At 45.7% G+C, this 22594-nt stretch overlaps 1 protein-coding gene across 4 annotated transcripts in view; it reads left to right on the plus strand.

Annotated features, from left to right (window-relative positions):
* slc35b4 (solute carrier family 35 member B4) overlaps positions 1 to 22594 on the plus strand; it is a 61892-nt gene that overhangs the window by 29070 nt on the left and 10228 nt on the right. For 3 of the 4 annotated variants that reach the window (XM_086010670.1, XM_086010672.1, XM_086010669.1), the window contains exons 3-7: positions 1074 to 1176; positions 3201 to 3250; positions 4170 to 4263; positions 7638 to 7698; positions 16878 to 17024. In XM_086010670.1, coding sequence (XP_085866796.1) covers positions 1074 to 1176; positions 3201 to 3250; positions 4170 to 4263; positions 7638 to 7698; positions 16878 to 17024 — 455 coding nt within the window. The remainder of the gene's footprint in view (positions 1 to 1073; positions 1177 to 3200; positions 3251 to 4169; positions 4264 to 7637; positions 7699 to 16877; positions 17025 to 22594) is intronic. The other variant, XM_086010671.1, reaches the window with a different exon arrangement.

A 22594-nucleotide genomic window follows, 5' to 3' on the forward strand; every position in this document is an offset into this window, starting at 1 on the left:
GTTCCCTGGTTGGTTCCATGATGTATTGTTCCAGGAAACTGTCCTGAATGCATTCCATGAACTCATCCTCCAGCCTACCTTTGCCAATTTGATTTGTTCAGTCTATATGAAGATTAAAGTCCCCCACGATTATTGCATTACCTTTGTTACAAGCTCCTACTATTTCTTGATTAATATTCTGTCCAACGGTATAGCTACTGTTAGGGGGCCTATATACTACTCCCACCAGTGTTTTCTGCCCCTTGTTATTCCTTATCTCCACCCATACTGATTCTACTTCCTGATCTTCCGAGCCGAGATCTTTTCTCGCCACTGTCCTTATGTCATCCTTTATTATCAGGGCTACCTCCCTCCTTTTCCATTCTGCCTGTCTTTTCAAAATGTCAAGTACCCTGGAACATTTAGTTCCCAACCTTGGTTTCTTTGCAACCATGTCTCTGTAATGGCTATTAGATCAAACCCATTTATCTCTATTTGTGCCAGTAGTTCGTCTATCTTGTTACGAATGCTTCGTGCATTCAGATAAAGAGCCTTTAATTTAAATTTTTTACCATTATTCCCTGCTTTGACCTTATTCTCTGCTGCACTGCTACCGTTAAACTCTCTGTCCTTTCCTGTCACACTCTGCTTATTTTTACCCAAATCGCTGTGCTGCTCTATTGCCTTGACCTTTCTCTTTAGATTTCTAAATTTCCCCTCACCTGAACCCCCCACCCCCATCCCTTTTTTAGTTTAAAGCCCTATCTACAGCCCTAGTTATTTGATTTGCCTCCCAGCCTGGTTTAAGTGGAGCCCGTCCCGACGAAACAGCTCCCTCTTTCCCCAGTACTGGTGCCAGTGCCCCATGAATCGAAGCCCCTTCCTCCCACACCACTCTTTGAACCACGCATTTAACTCTCTGATCTGCTTCACCCTATGCCAATTTGCGCGTGGCTCAGGTAGTAATCCAGTAAATTTTGATTCCGTTCAAATGTTTGCCAGTAAATTCTCCCTCGGTAATCTTTTGCGGGAAGACAGTTGCTCTGCAGATTAAGCTCCAGCCTCTCACCCTTCCCCCTTTCTTTTCCACACAGGAACTATATCATTATGGTCTCCATGTTTTTCGCTGTGAATGTGGTCAATAATTACGCCCTCAACTTCAACATCCCGATGCCTTTACACATGATCTTCAGATCAGTAAGTGACACACACTCACTGAGGTGGTTTCTCTTTCAATACAAAAACAAATTAAGCTAAAGCGTGTGACAGTATAAAATCCCTGTTGTGTCTCGGGACTGTACATATATAATTTACCATATAGTATATAGAGCACAGGTAGTAAATGAATAAGGCCATTTGGATCTGGAATTCACTGCCTGAAAAGGTGGTGGAGGCAAATTCAATTGTGGCTTTCAAAAGGGAATTGGATAAGTACATGAAGGAAAAATTTTTACAGGGCTACGGGGAAAGGGCGGGGGAGTGGGACTAGCTGAAGTGCTCTTGCAGAGAGCCGGCACGGGCTCGACGGGCCGAATGGCCTCCTTCTGTGCTGTAACCATTCTATGACTCTATCAAGCTCACTCCTGTTGTTGGCCCTTGTACCCTGGCATCAGCATGGACTATACCTGAATACCAGGTGACATTTTCCACTAAAGCTTTGAACAATTTCAGTGTGATGTTCAATTGAGCTAAATATCTAGGAACTCAGTCTCTCCTTGTAGGAGTATTGTACAACACTGAGTGGCTTTATTCCACAAATGATGTTACTGTGGTTTCAATGGGACAGTGGCCATCTTGTTTTCACCCACTTCTGACTGATCTCCCCTTGGAGTCTTCAGTCCTGTTCTTACTCAGATTATTTTATCAAGACAAATAGTTCCTGTGATGAAATACTCTCCACTTGCCTGGATGAGTGCAGCTCCAACAAAACCCAAGAGTCTCGACACCATCCAGGACAAAGCAACCCGCTTGATTGGCACCCCATCCACCACCTTAAACATTCACTCGCTCCACCACCGGCGTACCGTGGCTGCAACTACAAGATGCACTGCAGCAACTCACCAAGGCTTCTGACAGCACCTCCCAACCCACGACCTCTACCACTTGGAAGGACAAGGGCAGCAGGCATATAGGAACACCATCACCTGCAAGTTCCCCTCCAAGTTGCACACCATCCTGACTTGGAAGTATATCGCCGATCCTTCATCGTCGCTGGGTCAAAGTCCTGGAACTCCCTACCTAACAGCACTGTGGGAGTACCTTCACCACACGGACTGCAGCGGTTCAAGAGGGCAGCTCACCACCACCTTCTCGAGCAATTAGGGATGGGCAGTAAATGCTGGCCTTGCCAGCGACGCCCACATCCCAGGAACGAAAAAGAAAATTTCAGTTTACTCTCCGCCCGACCTGAGGGCAGCGACTCATCCCCTCTGGCGTCAGTTTCACAGGCATGGCTGACCCATGTCTTTCCCCCCGCCCTCCCCAAATACCTCACCCAAGCATGAACCTAGATGGTGAGTGTCGGCAGGATATTCAGCAGCAGCAAGGGCCGCGGCCAAGCTCAATGCTGTCCTCGCCCTGCACTTGCACATGGCACAGGCCACTGGATACATACAGCAGGAAATGACCAGCTGGTCCATCAAGCCTGCCCCACACACTCATGATGGCCAGAGCATCATGACTAAACACTTCCTTGCACAGCCCCCCCCCCCCACAAAAGAGCCATATAATCACTTGGGAGAGGCAAAAAAAATCCTTAGTGATTAAGGGTGGAAGCCCTGACTGATTTTCCTCTCCTTGACTCTTCACTTGGTTTTTTAAAGTAAAGTGACTACAGTGGAACCACCATTATCCGCCATATTGGGAGGACCCCCTCCCCCACCAATGGATGACAAAGAGTCTCCAAATATTGGTCTTGTATATATGGTGGAGCAATACCTATTTACAGGAATGAAGGCAAATACAAAAAGAAACATTAGGTACTACCTTCATCGCAAGGTTTTATTCAAAAAGACTTGGGTGCGTAATTGGGGAAGCAAATAATGAAGGTCCTAATTACTGTAAATGGTTTTGATGGGCTGAATGGCCTTTACCTGTTCCGTGCCATCTGTCCTAACCCCTTTTAGTTTAATGTCATGTCCTGTTATCTAATGCATGTTCCTAGAGCTGATGGAGGACTTGTTCAACTAGAGTTTGTGTAACGTTCTACTTTTATTTTTCAGGGCTCTCTGATAGCCAGCATGATATTGGGAATTGTCATTTTAAAGAAAAGGTCAGTTATTAGTGCTGTGTCTGTTGTCTACCTGTGTTTCGATCAGGTCTGTAGGCAGAAGCAGGTGAAGAGGGAAGGTGGTTGGAATAGATATGTGGCAAAGCTGACCTTGGTACTAGCTGAGAGCAAGAAGCCTGGAGGATTTGTACAGTAAAATGGGAGCAAGAAGGAAAAGACACCGTCAGCACAGTGCTTGGTTAAAGAAAACCAGCAAAGAAAACAAAGGACTGGCATTAAAACAGTGCCTTTCATTACCTCAGGATGTCCCAAGTGTTTTACAACTAATGAAGTACTTTTGAAGTGTAGTCGCTATTGTAATGTAGGAAACACAGCAGCCAATTTGTATAAAGTAAGGTCCCATAAACAGTAATCCATTTTAATGATATTGGTTGAGGGATAAATATTGACCAGGACACCAATGTTCTTTAGGAAGGAAACCTGCTGTCCTTAACCAGTCTGGGCCTATATGTGACTCCAGTCCCACACTAACATGGTCGACTCTTAACTGTCCTCTGAAGTGGCCTAGCAAGCCCCACAATTGTATCAAACTGTTGTGTGCAGTGATTGAAGAAGGCCCACCACCAAGTTCTCGAGGGCAACTAGGAAATGGGCAATAAATGCCGGCCTTGCCAGCGACGCCCACATCCCGAGGATGAGTTACAAAAATCAAAAGGATGGGTCAGTTGAGCTCAGTGGCCCTTTGCCATTCCTGAGTGCAGAACTTCCATAGGGCTCGCTGGATTGACCAGGCCCCTCTAACTTGAGGCTCCTGGTAGCTGTGGTGAGGGGGCGCGGGGTGGGTGGGGGGGCGGGCGTTGTATGGAGAGAGTTGGGGGGAGATGGTGGATTCTAATGCAGGCCCGAACTGTAAATCGATCCGCCATTAAACAAGATTCTGTGGTTTTTCTCTCCTTCACAGATACACAGTTGCGAAGTACATTTCGATAGCCCTGGTTTCTTTGGGGATTTTTATCTGTACATTCATGTCGGCAAAACAAGTGGTAAAACAAGTGGTAAGACAGAGGTCTATCTATTAAAACTTTTGCATAACAGTTTATCTGGAATGCACTGCCTGAAAGGGTGGTGGAAGCAGATTCAATAGTGACTTTCAAAAGGGAATTGCATTTTTTACAACAATAAGCTGCACTTATATAGCGCCTTTACTGTAGTAAAACATCCCTAGGCGCTTCACAGGATCGTTAGTAAACACTTGAAAAGGAAAAATTTGCAGAGCTATGGGGAAAGGGCAGAGCGAGTGGGACTAATTAGATAGCTCTTTCAGAGAGCCGGCACAGGCATAATGGGCCGAATGGCCTCCTTCTGTGCTGTATGATTCTGTGACATAAAGAATTTGATGCATTGCTGCGTATTTGACACAGAGCTGCACAATTCTTGAAAGGCGCTGGTTAGAGGGTTTAATCAAATGAAATAATACCTACAAACCTGGTTAAGCAGATACATGTTTACGTCCTCTTAACAAAGCGGGGGGGGGATAGGAACTTAGAAATGTAAAGAACCAGGAGCGATTATCATGACCCACCTGAAGTTTGAAAGCTCTTGCACACCCATCAATCATTTCTCTGCTGAATATTTATTACGTTCAACCTTGAACTTGCTGATACTGTCTGCCCCTCACCTGGGCAGTCTGTTTCATATATTTACTACTGATCAGTTAATCTAAGCTGCCCACCTTCCCTGTTCTGCTCTTCAGTCTGTTCCCTCCCCTCTTACAGAATTTGTGCTTTGGGCTCAGACTCACCGAGAGCGATAATGCACCCATGAGGATGCCTGTGGTATGCGAAAGGTTAACCCAGTCAGTGTAAATGGGCTAAGGAAGCACAAAATCCAGATCGGGCCACTCTGGTGCATTCCGATATAGAGTCTCTATATAGAGTGGCGCAAACACTCGATGTTTCTGCAGTTATTTTTAAATCCCCTGGTGTGATTTCAAGGTTGTAATCTTATCCCAGGGTTCAGATGACAAAGTTATAAAGCATTCAAGCTCTGCTTCTGAGCCGCTTGTTTGTGTCTGCAACAATCCTCTGGTTGCCTTGGTCACAGGAATCCCTCGCATCTAGTCGGATAGCTTGATTACTGGCCTTGTTAAAAAAAAAATAGAAAGACGAGAATTTATATGGCACCTTAACGCGTGTGGAAATGCCTCAAATCAAAGCACTTCACAACACAAGTTGCTTTCGAAAGGCAGAGACTGTTATGTAGACAAATACAGCAGCTATTCTAGGTTTAACCTCTCCAACAGCAGTGAAAGAAAGCACTTGTAGTTCTACAGCACCTTTCGCAACCTCAGGACGTCCCAAAGCGCTTTACAGCCAATGAAGTACTTTTGAAGTGTAGTCACTGGTGTAATGTAGGAAATGTGGCAGCCAATTGGTGTGCAGCAAGCTCCCACAAACAACAATGTGAATGAGATGAATGACTTGTCTTTGGTGGTGTTGGTTGAAGGATAAATGTTGGCCAGGACACCGGGAGATCACATGGGATCTTCAACCGCCATCTCAGTTGCCGGAACAGGCAGACGGGACCTTATTTGGTTTCTCGTCCAAAGGACACTTCCAACACTGGCAATCCCTCAATGCTGCCCTGGATTGCTAGCGTAGTTTACCATCTCAAACCTGGGTGTGGGAATTGAACCTACTGCTTTCCTACCCTGAGGCAGCAGTGGTCCCAAACTGATGGACAAATCACTTGCCATTATTTTCTGCGTAAAGCATTGAATCTATGAATCACATTACGTACTAGCTGGTAATTGCTAACTGGCAGGTCCATTCATTTACATGGTGATCCCCTAGTACTGCCTAAAGAGCAGCTGAATTTAGACCGTGAAGTTGAAGGTTTCACGTACTCTGGTTTAATTAATATCTGGAGTTTGCTTCCGATTTTTGCAGTCAACATTAAGGGACCGTTCAACACGAGTTTAGTAATGGCGGTACAGCTGTTCATTGTCCTTTTGCATTCTGCAGACAGGAATCCTTCCGAGCGTCCCGCACATACCGGATGCTCGATAATCCTGTTGGCGATGTTGCGGTGCGGGTCTGATCTTGAAAAGCAGTGCAGCCGGAAAACCAATCGGGGCAGTTAAAGAAAATTCAACAGAGCTATTTTTCGCGAGCTCTCCTTATTATCTGGCAGTACCGGTTCCGAAATGTCTTTCCGGGGAGACGTTAAACCGAGGCTCCGCCTGCTCTCTCTCAGTTGGATGTAAAAGATCCAACAGCATTATGCAGCAAAGAACAGGGGAATTCACCCAGTGTCCTGGACAACATTTGTCCATCAACCAAAATCACAAATCGTTTTCCTGGTTGTTTGTCTCATTGCTGTTTCGGGACCTCCTTGTGCACAAATTGGCTCAATGGTCACATCTCCCTACATTTTGCAACAGTGACTACACTTCAAAAAGTACTTTATTGGCTGTGCAATGCTTTGGGACGTCCTGAGGTTGTGAAAGGCGCTCTATAAATGCAAGATCTTTTTCAGTCTTTCTTACCGTCTTGCAGTACCAAGTTTGAAGTTCCTTTATTGTGCAACAGTACCAAGTTTGAATTGTGTTACCTGCTGAAGATGTGCATCTATCATGTAGAGTAACAGCTCCAGCCTTGCTTCCATTGTCGATGATGCTGCTGTTGACTCCTGCCTGGAATTTCTCTCCCTGTGCGTTTGGGACAAGGGAAGAGTTCCACCCCATTACATTCTGCATAGAAATACATCCTTTACAAAGGTTGTAGACACACCTTCATTTTTCTTTTCTCCTGCCTTCACTCTCCTCCCCCTGAAGCCGATGACTTAGACTTGGTGTACTATTCCACAGTTGCCACATGTCTTCCAGTACCTCACCTGAGTTGCCTTTGGTGATGTGTGGCCTAGGCAGCGCCTGATGATAACTGAGCCCAATTGTCACCAGTGTAAGTGCAGCTTCCAGCAAAGGTCACTGGACAACGGTGAGGAGAATGACCCCGGACTGACTTGATCCTGGTTGGCCTTCAACCCCCCCCCCCCCCCCGCCGGCTTTGTATGCCATGGCGGCTGAGGCCAACTGCAGTGTCCCTACCGTTGTCCCATTGAGTTCAGCTTAATAATAGGACTGGCGATCCTTCCTAGTTTGTACGACTCTGGACCACACACGGTACAATTACCCACTCATGCTGGGGCGCAGCTCCGTGGGCGCCAACAACCCTCTGGCACCTCACCCAAGTGACCATTCTTCACGTGTAAGCTGGACAATGTTGGCAGTCTACTGAACCACGGGGCCATTAGGGAGCTTCGTAGACGCTACTTAGATGAGCTGCTCCTCCTCTTGAAGATCCGGACTCTGTTTTGTGTAACTTTATACAACTGCAGTTGCCATCGTTAATTTTCTTTTGTATTTCAGTCTTCACATACAAGTGCGTCTGACGATGACAGTTTCTATGCATTTAAACAGTGGCTGATCGGTAAGGCAATGCACTTCAGTGGCCGACAATTTTAATTATGCAAATACATTAATGCTGATAGGGTGAGATGAAGTAAAGTGGGAGGAGGCTCGTGTGGAGCATAAACACCAGCACAGACCAGTTGGGCCGAATGGCCTGTTTCTGGGCTGTAAATTCTATTCAAGTTATTCTGCATGTCTGCTTGGGATTTGAGCCTACCAAGGAGCGTGTTTTAGGTCTGAATACTTTGTTGCGTGTAAGAAACTTAGATTTATCTCCACCTTCATAGATGGGACCCAAGGCTCCTCAAAAAGTTACATAACATAAGAAATAGGAGCAGGAATAGGCCATTTGGCCCTTTGAGCCTGCTCTGCCATTCAATAAGATCATGGCTGATCTTCTACCTCATCTCCACTTTCCTGCACTATCCCCATATCGCTTGATTCCCTTAATATTCAAAAATCTATCACTCTCTGTCTTGAACATACTCAATGACTGAGTCTCCACAGCCCTCTGGGGTAGAGAATTTCAAAGATTCACCACCCTCTGAGTGAAGAAATTTCTCCTTATCTCAGTCCTAAATGGCCGACCCCTTATTCTGAGGCTGTGACCCCTGATTCTAGACTCCCCAGCCAGGGGAAACATCCTCCCTGCATCTATCCTGTCAAGCCCTGTAAGAATTTTGTGTGTGTCAATGAGATCACCTCTCATTCTTCTAAACTCTAGATAATATAGGTCTAGTCCACTCAATCTCTCCTCATAGGACAATCCCCCCATCCCAGGAATCAGTTTGGTGAACCTTCGTTGCACTCTCTCTATGGCAAGTATATCCTTCCTTAGGTAAGGAGACCAAAACTGTACACAGTACTCCAGGGGTGGTCTCACCAGGGCCCGATATAATTGCAGTAAGACGTCTTTACTCTTATGCTCAAATCCTCTTGTAATATTAGTCACTGATGCCTTATTACCTTTGTTACTCTCTGTCCCTTCCTGACCCACTCTGCTTATTTTTACCCAAAACTCTGCTCTAGAGCCTTGACATTTCTCTCGCTGCTTTTAAATTTACTTTTTCCTGAATCCTCACCCCCCCCCCCTTCATTAGTTTAAAGCCCTGTCTACTGCCCTAGTTATTTGGTTCACCAGGATACTGGTCCCAGCCCAGTTTAAGTGGAGCCAGTCCCAATGGAACAACTCCCTCTTTCCCCAGTACTGGTGCCAGTGCCCCATGAACTGATACCCCTTCCTCCCACACCAGTCTTTGAGCCATGCATTTAAACCTCTAATCTGTTTGTCCCTCTCAGGTTAACAATCCAGAGATGATTACCTTTGAGGTTCTGCTTTTTAATTTGGATCCTAGCTCCTCAAATTCCCTCAGAAGAACCTCATTCCTAGTTCTACCTATGTCCTTGGTTCCTACATGGACCACAACAACTGGATCCACCCCCTCCCACTCCCAAGTTCTTCTCCAGTGCGAGGAGATATCTTTAACCCTGGCACCGGGCAGGCAACGCAACCTTCGGAACTCCCTGTCGCAGCTGCAGAGACCAGTATCTATCCCCCTGACTATACTGTCCCCTACCACAACTACATCCCCTTTCACTCCCCCCACTTGAATGGCCTCCTGCACCATGGTGCCATGGTCAGCTTGCTCATCCATCCTGCAGGCTTTTCCCTTCCTCCTCACAAGCAGCAAGAACCTCATACCTGTTGGACAAGGGCAAAGGCTGAGGCTCATCCAGCACTGCACCTGGGGTCCCCTTACCTTCCTGAGTTGCAGTCACACCCTCCTGTCCCTGACCACTAACCAGACCTGTACCACTACCTAACCTAAGGGGTGTGACTGCCTCCTGGATCAAAGTGTCCAGGTAACTCTCCCCATCCCTGAGGCCCCGCAATGTCTGCACCTCAGACTCCAGCTCAAAAACTCTGAGCTGAAGTTCCTCAAGATGCAGGCACTTACTGCAAACGTGGTTGTCCGGGATCACAATGCTCTCCACAAACTCCCACATGCTGCAGTTACGGCACACCACCTGCACTGCCATCCCTATATGACCTTGTTTTGTTTAATTAAAATTTACTTAAATTTGTAATTTGGTAACTTAGTTTACAGTATAGTTTCTTGACTACTTACTTGATCTAGATTAAGTTCAGGGTACTGAAATTAAAGATCTACCTGTAACACAAAGCACTACAAGTAGTGTAGGCAAAAAGCAGCAACTCCTTCCTCCTCTTCTCCAAATTCCCACTCTTTCCAAATTCCCAAATAAAACACTCTGTTCAAGTCCACTCTGTTTAATCCCGCTCTGTGCAGACCACAAGTTGGTTCAGTTGGGGCCTCGGGATTAGAGAAGGGGTAAAATCGGCCAGTGTTCCTGCTGCTGATCACTGTCCAGTTCCCCCCCTCCCCTGTTAGAAAGGGCGTAGGTATGAATGTTGGACGTGGACCAATTGGGCTTGGCCCGGGCGGTGCTTCTCTTGCCCCAAACGGCTGCCAACAAGGCCTAGCTTCCAACACACAAAACAAAATAGACACTTGGACGAGGTGCCAGGGAGCTGTTGTCACCCGTGGACCACACACACCCAGAGTGTTCCAGTACTTCTGACCAAAAGTGTAATCTGGCCATTTTTGAACTGCACGGTTACACCCACTAGTGTTCTAGATGCTAGGGTTAACCCTGAAGTAGAAAAGGAGGCCTTAATCTGCTTTGGGGTGAATTAGCAACATTTCTCTTTACTGTCGTTGCCCCTCCCACATACACAAAGGTAATGCAGACGATCTGTCCTGACCAACTGCTTTCCAAATATAAATTAAGCTTATTTTACACCAGTCGAATTCGGTTCCGGTTGCGGAGGGGTGAAAATTTACCCCTCCCTTTGATTAATTTGCATCGCTTCATCAGTTATTAGTTTTATTACATTTCTTCCAATTTCTTCATGTAACATCATTTATTTCAACAACAACAACTCACATTTATATAGTGCCATTAACGTAGTAAAACGTCCCAAGACGCTTCACAGGAGCGTTATCAGACAAGAACTTGACACCAAACCACATAAGGAGATATTAGGACAGGTGACCAATCCTTTGGTCACAGAGGTAGGTTTTAAGGAGTGTCTTAAAGGAGGAGATACAGGTAGGGAGGTTTAGAGAGGAAATTCCAGAGCTTGGGGCCTAGGCAGCTGAAGGCTTACACAAACTCAAAAACTCTGTCATTGGATTCATTTCCTTTGTTTGTTTCTTGTTCTCCCTTCAATTAATGTGCCAGGTACAATTATTCTTTTAAAGACGAGAGACTAAATATGTGCCTCTGCCAGAGTGAGACTGGTGATGATGGTCTTATGTGAGGACAGTGATTATTGCTGGAGGTCTGACTCAAAGCAGCTTCGGGCCCTAGACTCAAAGTGCGGCAGATGGGCTGGGAGAGATGTGACGTGATGGGCCTGGTTTTTGCATGGAGGAAACGCACGTTAGAAGAGAGAAAGGGCACAAGTCTCTCAGAGGATGACAGGCAGCCCACATGGGGCATGAGATGGATGGCTGTGCCATATGCTGTAGAGACTGACGCTACGAGAGAGATTTTTTTTTAAAGAGCAAATTGCAGATTGAGAAGGAGCTGGGCAGACGGCAGGGACCACACAAGGGAAGTGCAGAATGCGAGCTTTTCTATATCGGCGGCATACTTTGGAAAGTCAGAAGTTGCACAATTAAAAAGTGTTTGAATTACAGATGTGTATTATAATAATGGGAGGTTGCATATTACAGTCGGAGGGGGTGCAGTTGAGCAGGTGGAAAAGTTTGTATACCTTGGTGGGTTCGTTTCAGAGACTAGGAGTTGTGAAGAAGACATCAAAAGGAGGGTTGGACTTGCTTCAGCTGCTTTTGGAAGATTAAGCAGGATAGGGAAGGCTAAAGATATTTTGGTAAGAATGAAGGCAAGAGTTTATTAAGCGAAGGTTATCCCTATATTATAGATCTGAGTATTGGAACATGAGAAAGGTTGATGTGCAAAAGATACCAAGAGCAGAGATGAGTAGGTTGAGAGGAATACAGGAAACTTTGGTTTATCCGGAGGTTATATGTCCAGAATACTCGATCTAACGGCAAAAATCAGGAGCCGTTTTCTATAAGTGTTTTTAGTTCTCGTTGCTTTTTTTCCCCAGCCAGGCACTGCAAGGTCTGTAGCTATAGCAACAGCTTCAGCTAGAGACGCTTGCAGCTGCAGCCGACTGTTTAGAAGCTGTTGCTAAGCAACAGTGTTTGTTGTCAGATACGGAGATGAAAACCTCCGTATGCTTCAACATTAACTTTGTATGTCCGGCAGTTTTGATAGATCGGCAACAGCTCGGTCCCGTCGGTGCTGGATATCACAAAGTTTCCTGTACTGTGAGTATCCAGGATGTAGAGAATCAAGAATGATATAAGGACACGGCTTGGACAAGGAACAAATGCTTACACAGAAGATCTGAGAAAGATGACTGTGCCGGTTTGGGCACGTTTCAAGAATGGCATGGCCTGGCACACAGGTTCATGGAGCAAGAAACCGAGGCAGACCAAGGAAGTGCTGGATAGACGATGTCGAGACTTGTCACAGAAACGGATACAATTGAGTGAAGTGACCAGGCTAGTTCAGAACCGACAACAATGGAGTGAATTAATTCAGCCCCATCGTCATTGCTGAGCTGACTGATGGAAATGTTTTTGTTACTTATTACTTTGAATGAATCAGCCATGGTTTGGATTGAGTTGTCTGTCCAAGAGCATGCTGAAAAGTTGGCCTCTCCACTGGGACCATCAAAAGGATCAAAGGTGTCCAGATCAGAGCACAGTGGCATTAGACCTTTAGCTTTAAGCTACACAGACAAAATCCTTGCATTGCATTACTCCAATTCTGCTGCCCTATTGTGTCAGCCATTTTTTTGAGGATCTTTTTAACATTTTGGTAGACTTTGATATTTCTGGAGAATGAATATTTTCCACTGAGAGCAGATTAGGGATTAGATCTGGTGTAAAAGTCCCTCTACTCTATCCCCTAATCTGAGGTGTACCCTGTACTACAGCCATTTAAGAACATAAGAAATAGGAGCAGGAGTAGGCCATTCGGCCCCACGAGCCTGCTCCGCCATTCAATAAGATCATGACTGATCTTCTACCTCATCTCCACTTTCCTGCACTATCCCCATATCCCTTGATTCCCTTAATATCCAAAAATCTATCGATCTCTGTCTTGAATATACTCAATGACTGAGCCTCGACAACCCTCTGGGGTAGAGAATTCCAAAGATTCACCACCCTCTGAGTGAAGAAATTTCTCCTCATCTCAGTCCTAAATGGCTGACCCCCTTATTCTGAGACTGTGACCCCTGGTTCTAGACTCCCCAGCCAGGGGAAACATCCTCCCTGCATCTACCCTGTAAGAATTTTGTATGTTTCAATGAGATCACCTCTCATTCTTCTAAACTCCAGAGAATATAGGCACCTTATCGAATGCCTTCTGAAAATCCAAATACACCACATGCACTGTTCCGCCTTATCTATTCTGCTAGTTACAGCCTCAAAAAACTCTTAACAGATTCGTCAAACATGATTTCCCTATCATAAATCTGTGTTGATTCTGCCCAATCCTATTATTATTTTCTAAGTGCCCTGTTACCATGTCCTTAATAATAGATTCTAGCATTTTCCCTACTACAGGAAACTTTGTGATATCCGGCACCAACGGGACCGGCGTGTTGCCGATCTATCTAAACTGCCGGACATACAAAGTTAATGTTGAAGCATACGGAGGTTTTCATCTCCGTATCTGACAACAAACATTGTTGCTTAGCAACAGCTTCTAAACAGTCGGCTGCAGCTGCAAGCGTCTCTAGCTGAAGCTGTTGCAATAGCTACAGACCTTGCAGTGCCTGACTGGGGGAAAAAAAAGCAACGAGAACTAAAAAAACTTATAGAAAACGGCTCCTGATTTTTGCCGTTACATCGAGTATTCCGAACATAGAACCTCCAGATAAACCAAAGTTTCCTGTACTGATATCAGGCTAACTGGTCTGTAGTTCCCCGTTTTCTCTCCCTCCTTTCTTAAATAGTGGGGTTACATTTGCTATCTTCCAATCTGCGGGAACCGTTCTAGAATCGATGAAATTTTGGAAGATGACCATTTGGAGGATTTCCATTTCTCACACCAACCATCCGCATGGCATTTTAAAGCGAGGGGTCACAGAATCACAGAAACCCCACAGTGCAGATAGAGGCCATTTCGGCCCATCGAACATGCACCGACACATATCCCACCCGATCCCCGTAACCCCTACACCAACACATATCCCACCCTATCCCCGTAACCCCACATATTTAATCCCCCTAACACTAAGGGTCAATTTATCATAGCCAATCAACCTAACCCGCACATCTTTGGACTGTGGGAGGAAACCGGAGCACCCGGAGGAAACCCACGCAAACACGGGGAGAATGTCTGTGTGGAGTTTGCACAGTCACCCGAGGCCGGATTCGAACCCGGGTCCCTGGCGCTGTGAGGCAACAGTGCTAACCACTATGCCACCGTGCTGTCCCCCTGATCATTCATGGATAAATGCATCGCCCGGTGTACTAAACCATATAGATCAGATAGGTTGTAGGTTCGAGCTGTGTTCTGTACAGTGTTCGCTGCTCATGGCTGCAGTAACAGTTGGGGCACTTTGATTGGCCCCAGTGTCCTGCCGCTAGCCACGGTTCTCGCCCTTCATTGGCATCTGGTGAACCCTGGGTGAAGTGTGCACACTGGATGAAGGCAAGACCGAGGCTGCATTGTGATATATAAACTCATGCAAAACACTGCTGCCAGTGTCCTAACTCGCACCAAGTCCCGTTCAGCCATCACCCCTATGCCCGCTGACCTACATTGGCTCCTGGTTAAACAATGCCTCGATTTAAAAAATAAAAAAAAATTCCCATCCCTGTTTTCGAATCTCTCCATGGCCTCGCCCCATCCCATCTCTAATATCCTCCAGCCCTACAACCCTCCAAGATATCAGTGCTCTTCCAATTCTGACCTCTTGCGCATCCCCAATTTTAATTGGTCCACCATTGGCGGCCTTGCCTTCAGCTGCCGAGGCCCTAAGCTCTGAAATTCCCTCCCTAAATCTTTCTGCCTCTACCCCTCTTTCCTCCTTTAAAACGCTCCTTAAAACCTCTCTCTTTGACCAAGCTTTTGGTCATCTGCCCTAATATATCCTTATGTGGCTGTGTCAAATTTTGTTTGATAATGCTCCAGTGAAGCCCCTTGGGACGTTTTACTATGTTAAAGGTACTATATAAATGCAAGTTTTTGTTGATCCAACTGTGAGCCTCCCAATGGGCAAATAACCAGCAAACGCTCATGGGCTGTTCTCTCGGATAATAGAATGGCCACTCGGACAAGGTACTGGAGACAGACACTGCCCAAGGAGCCACACCCCAGCAGTGCCTTCAGGAAACATAACATAGAAACAAAGAAGATAGGAGCAGGAGTAGGCCATTCGGCCCCTCGAGCCTGCTCCGCCATTCAATGAGATCATGGCTGATCATCCAAATTCAGTACCCGGTCCCTGCCTTCTCTCCATATCCCTTGATCCCTTTAGCCTTAAGAAATATATCCAACTCCCTCTTGAATATATTTAATGAATTGGCCTCAACTGCCTTCTTTGGTAGAGAATTACACAGGTTCACCACTCTCTGGGTGAAGAAATTCCTCCTCATCTCTGTCCTAAATGGCTTACCCCTTATCCTTAGACTGTGACCCCTGGTTCTGGACTCCCCGACCATCGGGAACATCCTTCCAGCATCTAGTCTGTCTAGTCCTGTTAGAATTTTATAAGTTTCGATGAGATCCCCTCTCATTCTTCTAAACTCCAGCGAGTACAAGCCCAATCGACCCAATCTCTCCTCATACGTCATTCCTGCCATCCCAGGTATCAGCCTGGTGAATCTTCGCTGCACTCCTTCCATGGCAAGAACATTCTTCCTCAGATAAGGTGACCAAAACTGCACACAATACTCAAGATGTGGTCTCACCAAGGCCCTGTACAACTGCAGCAAGACATCCTTGTTCCTGTACTCGAACCCTCTCGCTACGAAGGCCAACATACCATTTGCCGCCTTAACCGCCTGCTGCACCTGCATGCTTACTTTCAGCGACTGGTGCACAAGGATGCCCAGGTCTCGTTGCACTTCCCCTTCTCCCAATCTATCGCCATTCAGATAATAATCTGCCTTCCTGTTTTTGACACCAAAGTGGATAACCTTGCATTTATCCACGTTATATTGCATCTGCCATGCTTCTGCCCAACCTGTCCAAATCATACTGCAGTTTCTCGGCATCCTCCTCACAGCACACACGCCCACCCAGCTTTGTGTCGTCTGCAAACTTGGAGATACTACATCTAGTTCCCTCATCCAGATCATCATTAATGTATATTGTGAATAGCTGGGGTCCAAGGACCGATCCCTGCGGTACCCCACTAGTCACTGCCTGCCACTCGGAAAAAGAGCTGTTTATTCCAACTCTTTGCTTTTTGTCTACCAACCAGTTCTCTATCCAAGTCAATACCTTGCCCCCAATCCCATGTGCCTTAATTTTACACGCTAATCTCTTATGCGGGACCTTATCGAAAGCCTTTTGAAAATCCAAATACACCACACCCACTGGTTCTCCCTTATCTATTTTACCAGTTGCATCCTCAAAAAATTCCAGTAGATTAGTCAAGCATACATAGATACATAGATACATAGAAGATAGGAGCAGGAGTAGGCCATTCGGCCCTTCGTGCCTGCTCCGCCATTCGATGAGATCATGGCTGATCCTTTAATTCAGTATCCCGTCCCCGCCTTCTCTCCGTAACCCTTAACCCCTTTTGCCCGTAGAAATATATCTAATTCCCTCTTAAGTATATTTAATGAGCTGGCGTACACTGCCCTCTGTGGCAATGAGTTCCACAGGTTCACCACTCTCTGAGTGAAGAAATTCCCCCTCATCTCTGTCCTAAATGGTTTAGCCCTTATCCTTAAATTATGTCCTCTAGTTCTGTTCTCACCCGCCAAGGGAAACATTCCTTCTGCATCCAGTCTGTCTAGACCTGTCAGAATTTTATACACTTCTATGAGGTCCCCTCTCAATCTTCTAAACTCCAGTGTGTACATCCCTAAACTACATAGTCTCTCCTCATAGGTCATTCCCGCCATTCCTGGTATCAGCCTGGTGAATCGCCGCTGCACCCCCTCCATGGCAAGAACATCCTTCCTCAGATGAGGCGACCAAAACTGTACACAGTACTCGAGGTGTGGTCTCACCAGTGCCCTGTACAGCTGCAGCAAGGTATCCCTGTTCCTGTATTCTAACCCTTTTGCTATGAAGGCCAGCATACCGTTTGCCTTCTTGACCGCCTGTTGCACCTGCATGCTCGCCTTCAGTGACTGGTGTACAAGAACACCCAGGTCTCTCTGTACTTCCCCCTCTCCCAATCTATTGCCATTTAAATAATAATTTGCCCTCCCGTTCCTGCACCCAAGGTGGATAACTTCGCACTTGTCCACATTATAGTGCATCTGCCATTTATCCGCCCAATCGCCCAGTCTGTCCAAATCGCTCTGGAGCTTCCTGGTCTCTTCCTCTGAGCCCACCCCCCCTCCTAGTTTAGTGTCGTCTGCAAATTTGGAAATGCTGCATCCGACTCCCTGATCCAGGTCATTAATGTAAATTGTGAACAGCTGGGGGCCCAGGACAGATCCCTGTGGTACCCCACTTGTTACTGCCTGCCATTCAGAAAATGAGCCGTTTATTCCAACTCTCTGTTTTCTATCTGACAGCCAGTTCCCTATCCACGCCAAAACTTTCCCCTTTATCCCATGAGCCTCAATTTTCCATGCTAATCTTTTATGTGGGACCTTATCGAAGGCCTTTTGGAAGTCCAGGTACACCACATCTACTGGCTCTCCCCCATCTATTCTACCAGTTACTCCCTCAAAAAATTCCAATAGATTAGTCAAGCACGATTTACCCTTTGTAAATCCATGTTGACTCTGTCCTATCCTGTCCCCATTTGCTAAGTGCTCCGCTATTTCATCCTTAATGATGGACTCCAGCATTTTGCCCACAACTGATGTAAGGCTTACAGGTCTGTAATTACCTGCTTTTTCCCTACCCCCCTTTTTGAATAGTGGGGTAACGTTAGCTACCCTCCAATCCATCGGCACTGTTCCCGAGTCTAATGAATTCTGAAAAATCATCCTTAGTGCATCCGCTATCTCTAGGGCCACCTCCTTCAGTACCCTAGGATGCATGTTATCAGGCCCTGGGGATTTGTCCACCTTCAATCCCTTTAGCTTCCTTAACACCATATCCTTAGAGATATTGATTTGCGTCAGTTCCTCCTTTGCCAATGTCCCTATTTTTCCCGATATCCCAGGGAGGTTTTTTGTGTCTTCCTTCGTAAAGACTGACCCAAAGTATGCATTTAGTTGATCTGCCATTTCCTTATTTCCCATTATATATTCCCCCGTATCTGACTGCAATGGACCAACTTTGGTTTTCACCAGTCTTTTCCTTTTGATATATTTATAAAAGCTTTTGGAGTTAGTTTTTATATTTTCCGCCAGCTTGTTTTCGTAAGCTATTTTGCCCCTCTTGATCATGCCCTTTGCCCTCCTTTGCTCTATCTTAAACTGTTCCCAATCTTCCGCTCTGGCGCTTTTTTTGGCTATTTTATACGCCCTATCTTTGGATTTTATGCTGTCTCTAATTTCCCCTGTTATCCACGGTTGAGTCACCTTTTTAGATTTCCTTTTATGCCAGATTGGTATAAACAATTTTTGCAATTTTGTCATTCTATCTTTAAATGTTTGCCATTGTTTATCTACCTCCAGTCCTCCCAGGAACGTTGTCCAATCAGACCTACTCAGTTCCCGTCTCATGGCATCATAATTCCCCTTGTTTAAATTCAGGACCTTAGTCTCTGAGTCAATTTCTTCGCTCTCCATTTCGAGTGAGAAATCGATCATGTTATGATCGCTCTGACCCAAGGGTCCCCGTACAACAAGATTACTGATTAGTCCCTTCTCATTGCACAGTACCCAGTCCAATATAGCCTGTTCCCGAGTTGGTTCCTCGACATATTGATCCAGATAACCATCCCTCAAACACTCAAGGAATTCCTCCTCCTCATTATTTTTACTGATTAGGCTAGTCCAATCTATATGTAAGTTAAAGTCACCTATGATGACAGCTGTGCTCTTATTGCACGCTTCTCTAATTTCCCTCGTGATGCCCTCCCTAACCTCTATTTTACTATTTGGAGGCCTATATACCACTCCTATTAATGTTTTTCGCCCCTCGCTATTTCTTAGCTCCACCCATATAGATTCTGTATTAACTGAGTTAATATCTTTCTTTTCAATTGCATTTATCCCCTCTTTTACTAGCAATGCTACCCCTCCTCCCTTTCTTTTTTGTCGATCCTTCCTAAATACTGAATACCCCTGTATGTTAAGCATGATTTACCTTTTGTAAATCCATGTTGACTTTGTCCGATCCGGTCACTTTTTTCCAAGTGCTCTGCTATTACATCCCTTATAATGGACTCTAGCATTTTCCCCACTACCGATGTCAGGCTTACTGGTCTGTAATTTCCCGTTTTCTCTCTACCACCCTTTTTGAACAGTGGGGTTACATTAGCTACCCTCCAATCCATGGGTACTGTTCCAGAGTCTATCGAATTTTGGAAGATGACCAGCAATGCATCTACTATTTCTAGGGAGGGGAAAGGAAAGGAGGGGAGAAAATGGAGTGGTGGGCGAGGGGGCAGACAGGAGACATAGAACCAAAACTAATGCGACCTGCTTTCAGAGAGCTTTTAAATATTGATGATCAGCAACCTGAGGTATACACAAATTAATGGAAACCTGGATTTAAACCTTTTATACAGCCCCCCCCCCCCCCCCCAAAGTGCTTGTGCGCCCATGAAGATAAAAACTTGGACACCCCATTGTAGCCTGTGTTTTTTTTTATAAAAGAAAAAGAGGTTTTCCATTGACACACGATAACATAGAAGATAGGAGTAGGAATCACAGAATCACAGAAACCCCACAGTGCAGATAGAGGCCATTTCGGCCCATCGAGCCTGCACCGACACATATCCCACCCGATCCCCGTAACCCCTACACCAACACATATCCCACCCTATCCCCGTAACCCCACATATTTAATCCCCCTAACACTAAGGGTCAATTTATCATAGCCAATCAACCAAACCCGCACATCTTTGGACTGTGGGAGGAAACTGGAGCACCCGGAGAAAACCCACGCAAACACGGGGAGAATGTCTGTGTGGAGTTTGCACAGTCACCCGAGGCCGGATTCGAACCCGGGTCTCTGGCGCTGTGAGGTAACAGTGCTAACCACTATGCCACCGTGCTGCCCTAAGTAGGCCATTCGGCCCTTCGAGCCTGCTCCGCCATTCAATGTGATCATGGCTGATCATCCAAATTCAGTACCCTGTCCCTGCCTTTTCCCCATATCCCTTGATCCCTTCAGCCTCAAGAAATATATCCAACTCTTTTTCTTGAATATATTTAATGAACTAGCCTCCACCGCCCTCTGTGGCAGAGAATTCCACAGGTTCACCACTCTCTGGCTGAAGAAATTCCTCCTCATTTCAGTCCTAAATGGCTTACCCCTTATCCTTAGACTATGACCCCTGGTTCTGGACTCCCCGGCCATCAGAAACATCCTTCCTGCATCTAGTCTGTCCAGACCTGACAGAATTTTATAGGTTTCGATGAGATCCCCTCTCAATCTTCTAAACTCCAGTGAGTATAAGCCCAATCGACACAATCTCTCCTCATACGTCATTCCTGCCATCCCAGGTATCAGCCTGGTGAATCTTCGCTGCACTCCCTCCATGGCAAGAATGTCCTTCCTCAGGTAAGGTGACCAAAACTGCACACAATACTCAAGGTGCGGTCTCACCAAGGCCCTGTACAACTGTAGCAAGACATCCTTGTTCCTGTACTCGAACCCTCTTGCTACGAAGGCCAACATACCATTTGCCTTCTTAACCGCCTGCTGCACCTGCATGCTTACCTTCAGCGACTGGTGCACAAGGACACCCAGGTCTCTTTGCACTTCCCCTTCTCCCAATCTATTGCCATTCAAATAATAATCTGCCTTCCTGTTTTTGCCACCAAAGTGGATAACCTCACATTTATCCACATTATGGTGCATTTGCCATGTTTCTGCCCAATCACCCAACTTGTTCAAATCATACTGGAGTTTCCCGACATCCTCCTCACAGCTTACCCTCCCGCCCAGCTTTGTGTCGTCTGCAAATTTGGAGATATTACATCCAATTCCCTCGTCCAGATCATTAATATATATTGTGAACAGCTGGGGTCCTAGGACCGATCCTTGCGGTACCCCACTAGTCACTGCCTGCCACTCGGAAAACGACCCGTTTATTCCAACTCTTTGCTTTCTGTCCGCCAACCAGTTCTCTATCCAAGTCAATACCTTGCCCCCAATCCCATGTGCCTTAATTTTGCACGCTAATCTCTTATGCGGGACCTTATCGAAAGCCTTCTGAAAGTCCAAATACACCACATCCACTGGTTCTCCCTTATCTATTTTACCAGTTACATTCTCAAAAAATTCCAGTAGATTAGTCAAGCATGATTTACCTTTTGTAAATCCATGTTGACTTTGTCCGATCCTGTCACTGCTTTCCAAGTGCTCTGCTATTACATCTTTTATAATAGACTCTAGCATTTTCCCCACTACCGATGTCAGGCTTACTGGTCTATAATTCCCCGCTTTTTCTCTACCACCTTTTTTGAATAGTGGGGTAACATTAGCTACCCTCCAATCCATGGGTACTGTTCCAGAGTCTATTGAGTTCTGGAAGATGACCAGTAATGCATCTACTATCTCTAGGGCCACTTCCTTAAGTACTCTGGGATGTAGACCATCAGGCCCTGGGGATTTATCGGCCTTCAGTCCCATCAATTTTCCTAACACCATTTTCCTACAAATACTGATTTCTTTCAGTTCCTCTCTTTCATCAGACCCTATGTTCCCCGGCATCTCTGGGAGGTTATTTGTGTCCTCCTTTGTGAAGACAGAACCAAAGTATGTATTTAGTTGGTCAGCCATTTCCTTGTTTCCCATTATAAATTCCCCTGATTCTGACTGTAAGGGACCTACGCTTGACTTCACCAATCTTTTTCTCTTCACATATCTATAAAAGCTTTTACAGTCAGTTTTTATGTTCCCTGCTAGCTTAGTCTCATATTCTATTTTCCCTTTCTTAATTAATCCCTTTGTCCTCCTTTGTTGACTCCTAAACTGCTCCCAATCCTCAGGATTATTGCTTTTTCTAGCCAATTTATATGTCCTCTCGGATCTTATGCTATCCCTAATTTCCCTTGTTAGCCACGGTTGAGTCACCTTTTTTGTTTTATTTTTATGCCAAACTGGGATGAACAAATTCTGTAGCTCATCCATTCGGTCTTTGAATGTTTGCCATTGCCTATCCACCGTCAACCCTTTGAGTGCCATTCCCCACTCAATCCTACCCAACTCGCTCCTCAGACCATCGTAGTTTCCTTTATTTAAATTGAGGACCCTTGTCTCTGAGTCAACTACTTCATTCTCCATCTTAATGAAGAATTCGATCATATTATGATCGCTCCGACCCAAGGGGCCTCGTACAACAAGATTGCTAATTAATCCTTTCTCGTTACATAATACCCAGTCTAAGATGGCCTGATCTCTGGTTGGTTCCTCGACATATTGGTCCAGGAAACCATCCCGTAAACACTCCAGGAATTCCTCCTCCACAGTATTGTTACTAATTTGGTTGGCCCAATCTATATGTAGATTAAAGTCACTCATGA

This window comes from Somniosus microcephalus, chromosome 17, assembly GCF_052327205.1.
Source record: "Somniosus microcephalus isolate GS21.2 chromosome 17, FLI_Smic_1.0, whole genome shotgun sequence".
Taxonomy (NCBI): domain Eukaryota; kingdom Metazoa; phylum Chordata; class Chondrichthyes; order Squaliformes; family Somniosidae; genus Somniosus; species Somniosus microcephalus.